Source organism: Cucurbita pepo, chromosome LG08 (genome assembly GCF_002806865.2).
Source record: "Cucurbita pepo subsp. pepo cultivar mu-cu-16 chromosome LG08, ASM280686v2, whole genome shotgun sequence".
In the NCBI taxonomy this organism is placed as follows: domain Eukaryota; kingdom Viridiplantae; phylum Streptophyta; class Magnoliopsida; order Cucurbitales; family Cucurbitaceae; genus Cucurbita; species Cucurbita pepo.
In genome coordinates this window covers 2543221-2559249 of record NC_036645.1, presented here as the reverse complement: position 1 = coordinate 2559249, position 16029 = coordinate 2543221, and the positions used below count along the sequence as shown (strand labels likewise).

Sequence of the window (16029 nt, the reverse complement as noted above, 5' to 3'; positions counted from 1 at the left end):
GAGAAACCTCACTACAGTCCTCCGCTCTACCAACTGAGCTAAGGTCGGTTTGTGAATTTATTGTGACTTAAAACTTAATTATATAAATAAAATTAAATAAATAAATAAAACTAAGGGGGATATGGTAAAAAAATAATTGAAAAGAAAATCCGACCTGCCGGATTCGAACCAGCGACCTAAGGATAACTGAGAAGCCTCACTACAGTCCTCCGCTCTACCAACTGAGCTAAGGTCGGTTTGTGAATTTATTGTGACTTAAAAATTAATTATATATTGTGATAAATAAAATTAAATAAATAAATAAAACTAAGGGGGATATGGTAAAAAAAATAATTGAAAAGGAAATCCGACCTGCCGGATTCGAACCAGCAACCTAAGGATAACTGAGAGACCTCACTACAGTCCTCCGCTCTACCAACTGAGCTAAGGTCGGTTTGTGAATGTTTTGTGACTTAAAATATAATTATAATGACATTAGTAAATAAAATTAAATAAATAAAATTAAGGGGGATATGGTTAAAAAAATAATCGAAAAAGAAATCCGACCTGCCGGATTCGAACCAGCGACCTAAGGATAACCGAGAAACCTCACTACAGTCCTCCGCTCTACCAACTGAGCTAAGGTCGGTTTGTGAAAATTTTATGACTTTAAATTTAATTATTTTATTATAAAATGTTTTTTTTTTTTTTTTTTTTTTCTTTTTTAAAGGATGTATGCTATATATTTGTATGTCTAATAATAATAATAAAACTACATGTCAAATTAAAAGAAAAAAATTTCCATATGATAAATGTGACAGGATTGAAGAAATATTTTCAATAAATTTTTTTAATTTTCTAAGTCAATTATTCTTATAATTTATTAGTATGATTAATTAATAATATCTTAACGTGAATATATTAATTATATAAATTACGAAGAGCGAACAAACAGAAAATCAAAAGAACATACAATTAACATGTTTCTTAAACAAAATTTTATGTATTCATCCATCATTTTTGTAATTGACATGTGATATTATTTCATCTGTCATCAAAATTGTACACGATGATTAGTTCAATCAATTCATCGTATTTTATGTAAAATATTGTTGTTATTGGTAATTTTGATTTAAAGGTGTTCGTCCAAAATTAATATTGATTTTTTTAAAATTTATTTATTTATTTTTTAGTTCAAGTTTATTAAAATATATATTTTTTAGATATTTATTAATAGCTATTTTAATAAATAAAAAGAATAAAGAATAAAAAAAAAAACCTTAAACTTTATAATTTATATATATAAAAGTAAAAGTATGGAAATCTCTTACTAGTAAATGCGTTTTAAAACAATGAGGCTAACGGCGATACATAGTGGGCAAAAACGACAATATCTACTAGTGGTGGGTTTGGGCTTACAAATGGTATCAGAGCTGGACAATGGGCGGTATGTCAACGAGAACGCTAACCCCCCAAGAAAGGTGGATAGTGAGATCTCACATCGGTTATAAAGGGAACAAACCATTCCTTATGAGGGTGTGGAAACCTCTTCCTAGTATATATGTTTTAAACCCACGAGGGTGACGACGATACATATCAAACTAAAGTGGACAATATTTGCTAGCTACGACTTTGATCAATAATACCTTCCCACTTACAAAAAAAAATAATAATAAAAAAAAATAATAATAATAATAGATAAAAAAAAATACTATCACCTCTAGTTTTGGATGATATTTTGTTTAAAAAATACTATTTTAAATGGGTTATATATATATATATATATATTTATTTATTTATTTATTTATTTATTTATTTATTAATTTAGAATTTATTAATGTAGCCATGAATTAAGAAAAAAAAAAAATCCAGAAATGGAAACTAAAACGACACATCTCTTCATCGTTTGTGCTTCGCAGCCAATTCCCCGCGAATCTGCGCGTCGGTAGATAGAAATCCAAGAAATTGATTCAGTTTCTTCCAATTCTTCCAGATTATCAGTCCTTGAACTTGCCAACTGCCTGGTCTTTGACGAATTGGCGATCGCAATCGGAGGAGAAACTCCAACTTAATCATGAGAAGGTTGTTCTCAGATAATCGGTTTCTCATACATTTGTATCATTTACGGCTGTGATGTTTCCTCATCGTCTTAGTGTTTGATTTACCATCTCCTTCACTGCAGATCGGGGCACCATTTACATCGGGCCAATCCGAAGCAAGGTGCAGGGGGCTTGAAGGGCTTGATGGGAAGGTTATCAATCGCTGTGATTGTTCTCTTGATCTGCACAGTTTCACTGTATATTTCGTCGACGAGCAAAGCTGGCTTCGGATCCGTCTCTCGTTCTGAGGTTAGTTGAGGCTGAGCTTATTGCGCGTGATTATTTACTGTTAATGCATGCTGTTGCGAAAATGTTGAAGTAGAGCTCTAGACTTGTAGTATCATAGTTCGTTCTTTGAAATCAATTCCGTTAATTCCTCTTCCACCTCTGACACATTGGAAAGGTTAGACCGACACATTGGAAAGGTTAGACGAACACGACTCTCCACAATGGTATGATATTGTCCACTTTGAGCATAAGCTCTCATGGCTTTGCTTTGGGCTTCCCCAAAAGGCCTCATACTATTGTGGAGAGTCGTGTTCGTCTAACATGGTATCAGAGCCATGCCCTAAACTTAGTCGTGCCGATAGATTGGTAAATCCTCAAATATCGAACAAAGAACTCCAAAAGAAAAGTAACATGGTATCAGAGCCATGCCCTAAACTTAGTCGTGCCAATAAATTGGTAACTCCTCAAATATCGAACAAAGGACTCCAAAAGAAAATGATTCAAGCCTACTCGAAGGCAGTAAAAAATGACTAAGACTCCAAAGGAGTCGAGCCTCGATCACTTTGTTCGAGGGGAGGTGTTGGATGATGGAAGTCCCACATCGGCCTATTTAGGGAATGATCATGGGTTTATAAGTGAAGAATACTAACTCCATTGGTATGAGGTCTTTTGGGGAAGCCCTAGGGGAATGATCGTGGGTTTATAAGTGAAGAATACTAACTCCATTGGTATGAGGTCTTTTGGGGAAGCCCAAAGCAAAGCCATGAGAGCTTATACTCAAAGTGGACAAGTTCGTCTAACAGGAAATAATATGTAGACCCATTATGTTATTGCTGGAATTTCGTTCTTGCTAACGTGATAATCCGATTTCGTTTTCCTGAAACAATATCGAAGTCTGTGTTACTCTAGGACTGTCTGTTGAAATGTTTTTGTTAGCAATGAAATCCCGACCACATGGTCATCTTAGAATGGTGTGTAAGCGTCGGTACCTTACATAGAAAAAATGGTCTGATGCTCTTTTAAAATGAGCGTTGAGAACTTCTTCGGGTAGTCTTATCATCCGAAGCATTAATTTGGCAAAAAGAAAGCTACTTCGCATGAGCTAGTTTCTGGACTCATGGAGGAGGTGGTTGGTAAAGCTATTGGTAATGTATGAATATTTAAACGCGACTGTAGTTTGACATTTTGTTCTATTCTTGTTTGGTCAGATCAAGGCTGAAGAACTTTGGAGTCCTGCTGATTCTGGTGGTTGGAGACCTTCCTCAGCTCCGCGATCCGATTGGCCACGTACATCTTCGCTGCCTTTAAAAATCATTGTGTCATGCAACAAGATTATGTTGCATGCCTTTACCTTATATTCAGATATTATGGTTTTATTGTCTCAAATAACTATAGATTTTAAAATTCAAACACACTATGGCAGCTCCACCAAAGGAAAGCAATGGTTACTTGAAGGTTCGCTGTAATGGTGGTCTGAATCAACAACGCAGTGCTGTTAGTATTTCATACATCTCTTGAACGCTAGTTTCTTTCATGCACTTTCAGTTCTTTTGTTTTGAGTAAGGTAGATGTTCAATTTGAGTGGAAAAACACGTTACTTTTGTTTGCTTTCCACTTGCATTACCTGGTTGGATGGTTAGAGCAGACTAATTATCACAAAAGGTTTAAAGATGTGCTTATAGACTCAGCAAATGATGGATCATTTTAAATTATTAGTAAGCACTATTGTGACTTCCATTGGGGTTTTCTGATGATGGATCATTCTTATCATAAAATATTATTTTGGATGTTTTAGATTTGTAATGCAGTTCTTGCTGCTCGGATTATGAATGCAACACTTGTATTACCTGAGTTAGATGCGAACTCCTTTTGGCATGAGAAGAGGTATTTCAAATTTTAAATGTCTATCTCGTTATTCTACCTGTTCTAGTCACCATGCATGTATATTTTATGTTGTATTTGCCTACTTTTATTGTTTTTGTTGAGGCCATGAAACCGTGAAGTGAGAGGATCTTTTCCATTTTTCTTCTAAAATTTATTTTGAAACATGGTGATGCTGAAATGTGGAAAATGATAAAGTGATACATATAAATATAGAAAATGAAAGTAGGATCTTGGTTTCTAAGCCAAGTTAAGCCCCCCTTCTCTTCTGGAATTTTGTGGAGGATGCTTAGGATGTGGCTTTTACTTCAAGATTTTGAGGTTATAGATCATCTCTCTTATATAATGGCTTCTTTTTTTTCTCAGCTCATTGAAACCTTAGTGCACATTTTATCAAGACTTATGCAGGTCATTGAACTTAAGTCATTATTTGTAAATCACCTCTTTGNTTTTTTTTTTTTTTTTTTTTTTTTTTTTTTTTTTTTTTTTTTTTTTTTTTGCCCTCTTACCAATTGGGGGCCGTAAAGCTCGGCAATCTTAAGACTGAGAAATAGTTAACTCGGCGTACTAGAAAAAATAATTTGGGCAAGATTTAATCAGCCTCCTCAGTGAGAAGCATTTTCCTACGTTGACTGACGGGAACTTCGATTGTCCCGATACAGAACTACATGAATTGTTCTAATAAACTTATGTCTTATTACTTACAGCTTTTGAATAAGTATTGTTTTACTTTCCACAAGATATTCCATCCTCTATAGTACATTTGTTCTTCTCTCTTTCTTTTTTCCAATTACATCTACTATACATTCCTGATAACTATGATTTTATTTTGTGCAGTGGCTTCCATGGCATCTATGATGTTGAGAATTTTATAAGGACACTGAGGTATGATGTACGAATTGTGGAAAGCATTCCAGATGTTCGCAAAAATGGGAAAACTAAGAAGATAAAACCTTTTCAGGTAAAAAAGTCGGATGTTGCAATTAAAAGAGATTTTCTGTTCGTTGGAAATTCTATTTATACTCATGTTCTCTTTAATTGACTCAGCTCCGACCCCCTAGAGATGCCCCAATTAGTTGGTATACTTCTGTTGCTCTTGAGAAGATGAGGGAGCATGGTGCTATATATCTCACTCCGTTCTCACATCGTTTAGCAGAAGAAATTGACAATCCTGAATACCAAAGATTGAGATGCAGGGTTAATTATCATGCTTTGAGATTTAAGCCTCATATTTTAAGAATTAGTCAATCAATAGTTGATAAACTCCGCAATCAAGGCCATTTCATGTCTATTCACCTTCGTTTTGAAATGGACATGCTGGCCTTTGCAGGGTAAGTATTTTCTTCATTAATCTCGATAATGTATCTTATAGAACATGGTCATGGTGTCTGCCTTACAATAAACATTTCATTGGACATTACTAAGAGGAACTTGCACATCCCTACATTACCGTTTACTTTCTTTCTCGTTCTATTTCTTATTTGTATATAGAGAAAAGTTCATCTTATGGTACATTTACATTAATTGACTGGTTTGTAGGTGTTTTGATATTTTTACTCCTGAAGAGCAAAAGATCTTGAAGAAATATCGAGAGGAAAATTTTGCAAAGAAGAGACTGGTTTATAGTGAAAGAAGGGCGATTGGAAAATGCCCCTTAACTCCAGAGGAGGTGACTTGTCGCACACACACTCGACTACATTTTGCTTAAAGAAACCAATTGATTTCTGGGCACTTTAATTTGTCATTTTTTATTGACATGTAAGAATTATGTGGTAAAGAATCACTGATGCTGCAAGGTTTCATTGTTCTGCAGGTTGGTCTCATTTTACGCTCCATGGGGTTCGACAATTCTACCAGAATATATCTTGCAGCTGGTGAACTCTTTGGCGGTGAACGATTCATGAAGCCATTTCGTGCCTTGTTTCCCCGCCTTGAGAACCATAGCTCCGTTGAATCCTCTGAGGAACTTGTTGAAAATGTAAGGGGACTGACAGGGTCTGCAGTTGACTACATGGTTTGTCTCCTTTCCGACATCTTCATGCCAACCTATGATGGGCCAAGCAACTTCGCCAACAATTTGCTGGGGCACCGTCTTTATTACGGCTTCCGAACTACAATAAGACCAGATAGGAAAGCTCTTGCACCAATTTTCATTGACAGAGAGAACGGAAGGACAGCAGGTTTTGAAGAAGCTATTAGGAGAGCTATGCTCGGCACGCACTTCGGTGGGCCACACGAACGCATTTCACCAGAGTCATTCTATACGAATTCTTGGCCTGAATGTTTCTGCCAAATGTCACCAAAAAATCCTGCTGATAAATGTCCACCAGATAACGTGTTGGCGATTTTGAACAGTCGATTGGTCGAAAGTAAAAGAGACAATGATTTGGATGTCTCAACTCAATNGATAACGTGTTGGCGATTTTGAACAGTCGATTGGTCGAAAGTGAAAGAGACAATGATTTGGATGTCTCAACTCACTCAAATTCAACAACCTCAGTAGGAAGATGAGAAGCATATATCAAGATTTTAGCAGTTCATTCTAACTCCACCAAGCCAACAATACAGTTACCAATTCCAATTGAATAGGTTTCATTTACCAACGGCACATGCGTTCAGGTAAATTTTATGGGTAAAAAAAAATAGCCAAGCATAAACCAGTCTTTCTCCTTGAAACCTTCACTCCNCAACGGCACATGCGTTCAGGTAAATTTTATGGGTAAAAAAAATAGCCAAGCATAAACCAGTCTTTCTCCTTGAAACCTTCACTCTCCTTGTATAACTGACATTGATTTTTGTCCTGTTGAATCATGAAGGTCATTTCTTGCTTTTGTCAGGGTCATTCGGGGATTTATTTTAGCGTTGTGAGACAACAACAAGAGGAGGGTCGTGCTCGTTCGAGATGATGGTGGGTTCATCTGGGGTGTGTACAATGCACTTTCTTCATTTGTTGTTCTTCTGAGTGTCTTATTTTGTAATGTAGAATGTTTTGTTTTGAATGCTAGTTCATAGTTCTAAAGATAAAATGATAAGAGAGATGTCAAGATGGTAGAATTAAGAGGACTGAATTTTATTTACATGTTACAGTTTTTACACCGGTGAGTTTGGGATATCCTTGTTCGCTTTTCCATGAGATACTTTTTTGGTTCTAAAAGGGAAATACCCCTATTATTCCTTTCTCATTCTCCCGATTGTTTCATAGAGACCATCGATAGATGGGATGACCTATTACATGCTAGAGCTTATCGAAAAGAAAGAAGTTGCTTTTTTCACGAGTCTCTTATATCTGCAGCATCATTTGAGCTCAACACCTCATTTCCTAAAATATCATTTTACAGTTCGACGAAAACTCATTAACATCAAGAAAAAGTATATTTGGCGACGAGATACATTGTTCCACATTATTCCATCACAACAGAACAATTATTCCATCACAACAGCAAAGAGTGAACAGTGTAGAATCTAATCAACCAACTCTTCAAAAGAAACCACATCCCAAGATTTAGAAAAACCATGAAATAAAAAATAAAAAAAATGAATTTGCCAGCCAAAGGATCCTTTCTGTGTTCCTGGAATTCGACTAAATGGCTTTATCTTCGACTAAATCGCTCGAGCTTTAAATCTCCACCCCACATTGTGTTGAAATAAATTAAAGAAAAAAGACCAAAAAATATGGGAAAATATAGAGATTGAACTTTGAAGAACATTTTATGCAAAATTTGAAGTACCATTAAAATGCCTACTTAAACACATGGAAACACAACAATTTGAGCAAAAAATGATATATATCTCATATAACAAAAGCTGGGGTCAAAAGGGGTGGGGGTCTCAATCCTCCCACCCCCCCTATTGGCAATGGCAATGGCAATAAGACAAATTTCATGACAAACATATTTGAAAAGCCTACATCNAAAGAAACCACATCCCAAGATTTAGAAAAACCATGAAATAAAAAATAAAAAAAATGAATTTGCCAGCCAAAGGATCCTTTCTGTGTTCCTGGAATTCGACTAAATGGCTTTATCTTCGACTAAATCGCTCGAGCTTTAAATCTCCACCCCACATTGTGTTGAAATAAATTAAAGAAAAAAGACCAAAAAATATGGGAAAATATAGAGATTGAACTTTGAAGAACATTTTATGCAAAATTTGAAGTACCATTAAAATGCCTACTTAAACACATGGAAACACAACAATTTGAGCAAAAAATGATATATATCTCATATAACAAAAGCTGGGGTCAAAAGGGGTGGGGGTCTCAATCCTCCCACCCCCCCTATTGGCAATGGCAATGGCAATAAGACAAATTTCATGACAAACATATTTGAAAAGCCTACATCTAATAGATCAAAAAGAATGGATTTTTACGGGGAGGGGGGGGACAAAATTCTTTTGTAAAGGGTGTTGTACACTCACCTGCCTCTCTCTCTCTCTCTCTCTTTCTCTCTCTTCTGTTGGAGGACATGAAGAAGTAAAAAGCATGTGTTAGCCAATGATCTATCAGGTTATCTCATAAAACAAGATGTATGCATCACAACCGAGAACCCGATCCAGGGTAACCTCGTTTACGCTGGCATCGTTTGCATAATACCAAACAGACGCGCCTTCCTCAGCTTCCCCACTGCTGCTTCTCCTCCTGTTCCCCCCTCTCACATATGCAACATAATGGCCTCCTCTCATAGATCCGGAGTGCTCCACGACCCCGACCAACCGATAATTATACTTCTCCCTATCTGTACACCTATAAACATAAAAGGTGTTAATGTTAGATTATGGACATTTGTTTGTATTCAGTCACTATTAATCATCAATTCCTGACTCAGTTTTCGTATTAGATAAAATCTCCAACAAAACTGAAGCTAACTAGCTACAACCAGATCGTGCATCTAAAGCACGCACTTTTTTTTTACCTAGAACAACATAATGGCCTAAAGCAATAGCATGATGAACCAAAAGAAGTCTCTGCCCTCACAGATCCAGAGTGCTCCACCAGAAATAAGTTACAACTAATGATCTATAAATGAACAAATAGTGGTTTAATACTTTCACTTTGGTGAAGTCTATACACTGGTGTAAGAACGTATGAAACTCAACATGAAAGATTTTAATTAGCCATGGTTCTTTGAGTTGTAACATGCAAGGTTGCAGATGAATGTGAACCCATGAGCTACCATTGAAGCACAGTTTCTGGTCTGATAATAAGCTCGACAAGGAGGTATATATGATAGAAAATAAAAGGTTATGTTGATGGGAAAAAAGAAAAAGTTGGATTGCCATGGATTTAGTCTAGTCAACAACTGTGGTTATGAAAATTTTATGTTTTGTTTTGATTTACCGTCAGTATCCACCAAAGCAACTTCTGAGCTTCTACAAGTAGTTCTATGAGATCCTACATCAGTTGGAGAGGAGAACGAAGTATTTTTTATAAGGATGTGGAAACCTTTCCCTAGAAGACATGTTTTTAAAACCTTGAGGGAAAGCCCAAAGAGGACAATATCTGCTAGCGGTGAGCTTCGGCTGTTACAAATGGTATTAGAGCCAAACACCGGGCAATGTACCAGCGAGGAGGTTGAGTCCCGTAGGGGAGTGGACACGAGACAGTGTGCCAGCAAGGACGCTGGGTCCCGAAAGGGATGGATTTGGGGGGTCCCACATCGATTGGAGAAAGGGAACGAGTGCCAACAAGGACGTCAGGCCCTGAAGGGGGTGGATTGTGAGATCCCATATTGGTTGGAGAGGAGAACAAATCATTCTTTATAAGGGTGTGGAAACCTCTTCCTAGAAGACGTATTTTAAAAACCTTGAGAGGAAGTCCGAAAGGGAAAGTCCAAAGAGGACAATATCTGCCAGCGGTGGGCTTAGGCGGTTACAAGTTCAGCTAGCAACAAGGGATAAACATGGCATTTGAGTGTCTTAGAGTTATTCTCTCTTTTATTAAAAGAATACCCAAATGAATCTTCTTGTCTAGAGGAAAATGATGCAAGCAATGGTTTGGAGAATTTAAAAAAATGCAAAATGCAACAAGATAAAAGGACGAAGATAATACCTGGTATCCATGTATGGTTTGAGATCAATTGTTTCCTTGAATCTAACATGGCCATTCAATTTACTATAACGACCCCGAGCATCGGGACTAAACCTCTTTATATGAATTGTCAAGATCGGAGGGGCCTTGTGAATGAGAAACCTCTTTGTTGCATCTCTTTTCACATTCACAATTGTTGAATCAGAATCCATCTCACCCTCCTCACCCTTTTCTGATTCACTGTTCTCAGCACATATTTGTGAACTAAAGGGCTTGGTATTAGATTGTGGACGTTCACCGCCCTTAGGATCGTCGTTGGAAAGAGAACAACTGGATTTATCACCGGAACATTCTTGACTGCTGGTGTTATTACAACCTGAAGAATGTGCTAGCCCAGGATTCATATCTCCATCAACCATAGCTTCATCTGCATCCAAAACAAGGGAATCTGTCTTGCCTGTCTTGCAATTGACAGGCTTTGTGCAATCTCGACTGGAACAATCTACATTCTCTTTCAAATTCGAGCTTTCGCCGCTGTTATAACTTATGGACCCGTTTACTAAATTCATATTTCTTTGATTTTTTACTTCAACTGAAGGGTTCTTGTCTAAGCATGATATATCACCCCTTACTGCTGATTCATATCCATTTTCTACGGCACTGCTAGCAACTTTTGATTGCTTCTTCATTTCCAACCTTTGTTGTTTTACTCTTTTTGAGCATTTTTCACAGTTATATCCATTTTCATTGGACAGAAGTTCTGGCTTTGTGAAATAAGTTAGACAACTCTCCACAGAGACGGGAGAATCAGTATTATCAACTTCCTCAGGTTCAGACTCACTAATGAAACTACTTTCCAAAACTTCATTCCCAGTGGATGGCCTCGCAATGGGGCCCATAATGACTTCAGGCTCATCAAACATATCACCAAGACCAAATCCATCAAAATCATTTTGAGCACAGCCCAAAACTGATGAGGAAGCCTGATCATCTACTTTTGCTACTTCAGCGGTGGAACTCTCTTCCTTGTAAGGAAGCAGCAAAACATCAGAAGCTTGAACCTGTAAAGGGGATTCATCGTCCCATGAATCCGCTGGAGAAAAATCTGGTCGTTGATTTGGCTCGTTATGAAGAGACGACACGGGCATACTTGGCCCGCAGATGCTTTGTTGTGAATCATCACTAATGGATACTTCAACATTTTTGTCAGNATACTTGGCCCGCAGATGCTTTGTTGTGAATCATCACTAATGAATACTTCAACATTTTTGTCTGAATCCTGAGTAGTGGAAATATCATAAGTTTCAGCATTTGGTTCTGGTCCAAGGAAATCCATCCACGTCAAAGCGTCTGAAGTACATTCTCCTCCATTCTCGGTCTCAACTTCTTTTTCAGACTCTTTAACATCTGAAACGTTCTGAGAACTTGAAGTCTTCTCCATGATAATAGTTGTGCCATATTGAAGGGAGGACTCATTACCAGATGATGGAACTGAGGCAATTTGAACTGGTACAACATCTGAAGCCTTGTCTGTTTTAGGATGCGTCTTGCCACTTCTCTTGGGTGGCCCTTTTGACTTCTTGGTCCGAGAGACTGGTTGGACCTTTTTGGCCAGAGATTTTTTCATTGGAACAGGAAGAGAGAGATCTAGAAATGGTTCGTAAACTGTCGATGTGTGGCCACATTCTTTGCAACATACAGCACTTGATATTTGCCCCCCGAACATCTCATCGACAAAAGTAGGAGTGGGATTTCTAGATATTATCTCTTCCTTCGACTTCTTCGTCTTCCTTGAAGTCAGCTCTTCAGTAGACAATCCATCAAGTAGGACACGAAGCAATTCGTGACTATCATGTTGCTCGTATCCTTTGAACTGAGGGGCTTTGGTAGAGATACAACCAAAAACTGATCTTGGATTTATTGAACCTTTCATTCTGCCTTCCATTCTTGCTTCTGTAAAGATCTTCTTCAAAGCTATAGTTAGAGGCCCAACACATTCTTCCAACTTCATTAAATGATCTCTCAACAGATCAATGGCCAAGAGATTTTGAAGAATCGAATTGAAAAAACATGTGTTACCTAGATTAATCAACCCTTTTACAACAGAATGATTTCTTCTGTCCAAATCACTTAATATGGAACTTTCCGATTTCGTTGCAGCTGTAACGTCGCTACTTGCTTGCCATGTATTCTCAACATCCACAGGTGAGGCTTCCATAGACTGATCCCTAATTAATTTCACCACATTATACAAACCATCTTTTTGTTCACCATTCTCCTCAGTTTTCTCTACTGGAAGTAGTGTATTGCAAGAGAAACACCATCGAAGCTGCGGGTTTTCGAACTGAATCACCACCGGGTGCCGAGTTTGCCTGACATGTCGAACGGCATGACTCTGAGAGTTTGTAGGAAGTCCAATTCCTCCACAGGCATAATGTCCACACTGCAAACAAATCCAAATTGCTTTGGAATCAGCTTTACCATCCACCGAAGTTCCACCCTTCTTCTTCCCATGTCTAGCCTTCCCCTTACTCCCCCTTCTATCAGCTGAACTTTCTTGACAATCTTCACAGCTAATAGGTTCAGAGGACCCAAGTTTAGAAGATAACTCATTCAAATTAAAGCATTTATCAATATGCCCGCAGAGGCTATTCTCCTTAACAACTGAAACATCATCATCAGCAATCTCCACCGTTGTGCTGCTTCGCTGGGGCACCTTCCTCGGTGAACTTGAAGATACCCGCTTCTCCTTCGTAGGAGTTCGGCCGTTCTTCTTCTTAGCTTTCTTCCCCATGGTTCCCTAAACACAGATGCACAGATACCATTAGAAACAAACAAATAATGATAAAAATCGTCTGTACATAATTAAAATCGAACAAAATCTATAAACACCACTCCAATCTGAAGATTCCATTCTTATAATCACTGTTCAAACATAATCGACAGAAATCAAACACTCACGTCAATTTCCTAAATCAACCATCCATGAAACTTATACACAACCATTCAAAATCCACAGAACCTACAAACGCAGCGGCTTCTCATCCTAACGAAGATCCAGAACAATATTTCGGATCGAAAACGGTGGACAAGTGCTTCTTCTGAACAATCGAAGAGGTCAAAACAAAAATAAGAACCAAAGTCGAAATCCTGTACCCGATTATAGCGATGAAGAGAACCAAGAGTGGTGATGGAAAATTACAGCCAAACCAGCAATCACATGGGGCAAGGAAGATTGAAAACTTCAAGATCTCGAGAGATTCAGAGAAAGAAAAAGAAGCGTGCAGATTCCCGCTGCTGCTACTGAAACTCTTCTCAATCTGGAAGGCGAAGGTTAGATTAGTGAGGGCTGAGGGCTTCTCTCATGAGAGGATAGAGAGTTTCAGTAGTAGAAAAGATAATTAGAATTTACTTAATTTATGGCAATTTATTATGAATATTTATTGAAATTTTAACTAGAAAATCAATATTTTTTATAAGTTATAAAATTTAAATAATTTAAATAATAAAAAATTGGCATTTAATTTTTAAATTTTTTTAATAAGAAATATTAAATTATTAAAAGTTTTGAATTTGTTAGGAAAAATGATTTTGTATAAATAAAATTTAAAATTATATTGTAAAATTAGTTTTAGGGATATATTTAAATTTCTAAAAGTTTAAATACAAAAATCTTAAAAGAGTTTTAATCTAATAAGCAAACTATTCGAACTCAACAAAATAATAATAATACAAGATAAAGAAGATGGAGAAGATATATTTCTTTATTTATTAATTTTTTTATCATGCACAATATTTTAATTCATAGATTAAAAAAAAAATTTAAGTTTTTAAGATCATTAATTTATTTGATTTTTTTAAAATTAAAAAAATCCAATTTCTAAGTCACAACTAACCAAGATAGTTGCACACATTGAACATGCATGTACGGCAAGTGTGGCAAAACAAACTTGGATTCTATACAAATTGTATTCAGTTGGTAAAGGCAAACCTCGCTTATGGTCCAATGAAGTCATGCAGTTGAGCAAAAAATGTGCAAGGAACTTGAGTCCCCCCTTAAGGCTTATCGTGGGCGTATCAAGATTACGACGCTACACAGTTGAAGATGTACAACCGTGACATTACAGTGTATTTGTGTTAGACACTATATTTGACGATGAACCAATCAAACCCGTAATTTTTTATTCAGAAGGAGAAAAAAATAAAAACCCAGAATTTTAATTTCAACACCACCACCGTGCATCAAGAATTTCACAAGGAAACCTCCTTCATATCCTGGCAGGAAGAAAGTTTAAATCTCACAAGACCTTAGCGAGTAACATACCATTACTAACGGATCCAACTACGTCTAGTTCCATTCGATTTAACATTGGAGGACATCCAAGAATGCTGCTTTAATCTCGACTAAGTGAGAACGGTGGATGACATCCAAGAAAGTTATCAAACTTAACAAAATGTGGTCGCTAGATGAAGGTTAAAATACCACTTTGGTCGCTCTACATCGAAACTTGTTCTATTTTCATATCTACACTTCCCAAATATCTCAACTTTTTCCGAACAAAAATTAGCCTCTTATTATAGCCTTCACGTACAAAATAGTTCAATTAAATTAACTTCAAACTAATTTGAAGTTCGATTAAAAGTATAAGAACTAAATTTGGATATTTAAAAGTGCGAAAAGGAGAGCAAAATGGTATTTTAACTCTTAACCGAATAACCATAACCATAACCATAACCATAGGTATCTAACGTATTGCTTTCATGCATCTTTCCATATAGCAACTAGATGGTACATTCTATCAGGCACATCGAACTTTTTTAGAGAATGTACAGAAGGGAGGCAAAAGCTATCAATTTATTCCCAATTTACATATGAGTTTGTATGGCAGTGGGGGCAAAAAAGCTAGAATTTCTAACCTGGAGGATCCTGCTGTATCATGTTCTTCTATGGTGTTTCGTTTCATTCTTATTCTTCCTTTTTTGGTGGGAGTTTTCAAATTAGCTGCTTCTGTGAATGCTTAAAGATGAACTTCGCCAGCATCGTTTCTTTGACACACCCTGAAAACAGAGCCATCTGATCATCAGCAATGAGGATTAAGAAAAATGTATATTTGATATAAAAAAATGGGTTGTTGATGAATCTAGAAATGCAGAGCACTTAAACTACGATTTTCATTCAACAATGTTGTGTTAATTAATTTTCGTTTCAAAATTTTGTTAAATAGTTCTCTAAACTTTGAAAAATGTCTATGAACTTTCAATTTTTGTTTCTAATAGGTCTATATTTTAAAACTTATCGATAAATCCTTGACCTTTCAATCATATGTTTAATAGGTCTTGACCTGTTCGACAGTTTTTAAAATCAAACAACTTATTAGACACGAGTAAAAATTTAATGTCCTAGGCATGATACCGTGAACAAAATTGAAAAAACGGAAGAAAGAGATGAAGAAATGAAAATTTTCGAAATGAAGGGAAAACCCATATAGTCAGTGGGTACACACCCAGATATGAACTATCACATTACCCCTCAACTCGTTCCTATTCACTCCAATCACCATACATAACCAATTTTCTACACCGTACCCTCTACAAACATCAACCCAAGACCCACCAACCACCCCAACCATGAGAAAGAACAAGGAATGGGCCAAGGCTTTTTAGGCTGGTCTAAGATAGCAAGGGAAAGGCCTTACAACNTACACTTCCCAAATATCTCAACTTTTTCCGAACAAAAATTAGCCTCTTATTATAGCCTTCACGTACAAAATAGTTCAATTAAATTAACTTCAAACTAATTTGAAGTTCGATTAAAAG

At 36.7% G+C, this 16029-nt stretch overlaps 2 protein-coding genes and 3 non-coding genes across 11 annotated transcripts; 1 reads left to right on the top strand and 4 right to left on the bottom strand.

Moving 5' to 3' along the window:
* Positions 1-148: 148 nt before the first annotated feature.
* Positions 149-236, bottom strand: TRNAY-GUA. The gene is given in 2 exon segments: positions 149-184; positions 200-236. It is a non-coding gene; the product is annotated as a tRNA-Tyr (tRNA).
* Positions 237-345: 109 nt separating this feature from the next.
* On the bottom strand, positions 346-433 carry TRNAY-GUA. Its single transcript is given in 2 exon segments — positions 346-381; positions 397-433. It is a non-coding gene; the product is annotated as a tRNA-Tyr (tRNA).
* A 107-nt stretch (positions 434-540) lies between these two features.
* Positions 541-628, bottom strand: TRNAY-GUA. Its single transcript is given in 2 exon segments — positions 541-576; positions 592-628. It is a non-coding gene; the product is annotated as a tRNA-Tyr (tRNA).
* A 1213-nt stretch (positions 629-1841) lies between these two features.
* On the top strand, positions 1842-7369 carry LOC111799924 (O-fucosyltransferase 1-like). 4 transcript variants are annotated; one of them, XM_023683446.1, is made up of 11 exons: positions 1842-2061; positions 2162-2327; positions 3515-3593; positions 3730-3800; positions 4102-4190; positions 5025-5148; positions 5235-5518; positions 5727-5856; positions 6001-6549; positions 6627-6806; positions 7025-7369. In XM_023683446.1, exons 1-10 carry the CDS (start codon positions 2054-2056, stop codon positions 6696-6698), a joined length of 1572 nt encoding a protein of 523 aa, XP_023539214.1. In that variant the 5' UTR covers positions 1842-2053; the 3' UTR covers positions 6699-6806; positions 7025-7369. The 4 variants fall into 4 exon arrangements, with proteins under 4 accessions (XP_023539214.1, XP_023539216.1, XP_023539215.1 ...); XM_023683448.1 differs by having other exon boundaries at positions 7004-7369; XM_023683447.1 differs by having other exon boundaries at positions 6001-6591; positions 6669-6806.
* Positions 7370-8383: 1014 nt separating this feature from the next.
* Positions 8384-13604, bottom strand: LOC111799923 (ubiquitin carboxyl-terminal hydrolase 2-like). Of its 4 annotated transcripts, none has more exons than XM_023683443.1 (5): positions 13415-13604; positions 13174-13313; positions 11428-13012; positions 10234-11362; positions 8384-8928 (listed from the first exon to the last, which is right to left on the bottom strand). In XM_023683443.1, the coding sequence occupies exons 3-5, from the start codon at positions 13004-13006 to the stop codon at positions 8688-8690; spliced, it is 2949 nt and encodes a 982-aa protein (XP_023539211.1). In that variant the 5' UTR covers positions 13007-13012; positions 13174-13313; positions 13415-13604; the 3' UTR covers positions 8384-8687. The 4 variants fall into 4 exon arrangements, with proteins under 4 accessions (XP_023539211.1, XP_023539213.1, XP_023539210.1 ...); XM_023683445.1 differs by having other exon boundaries at positions 13423-13604; XM_023683442.1 differs by having other exon boundaries at positions 13174-13604.
* Positions 13605-16029: the final 2425 nt, after the last annotated feature.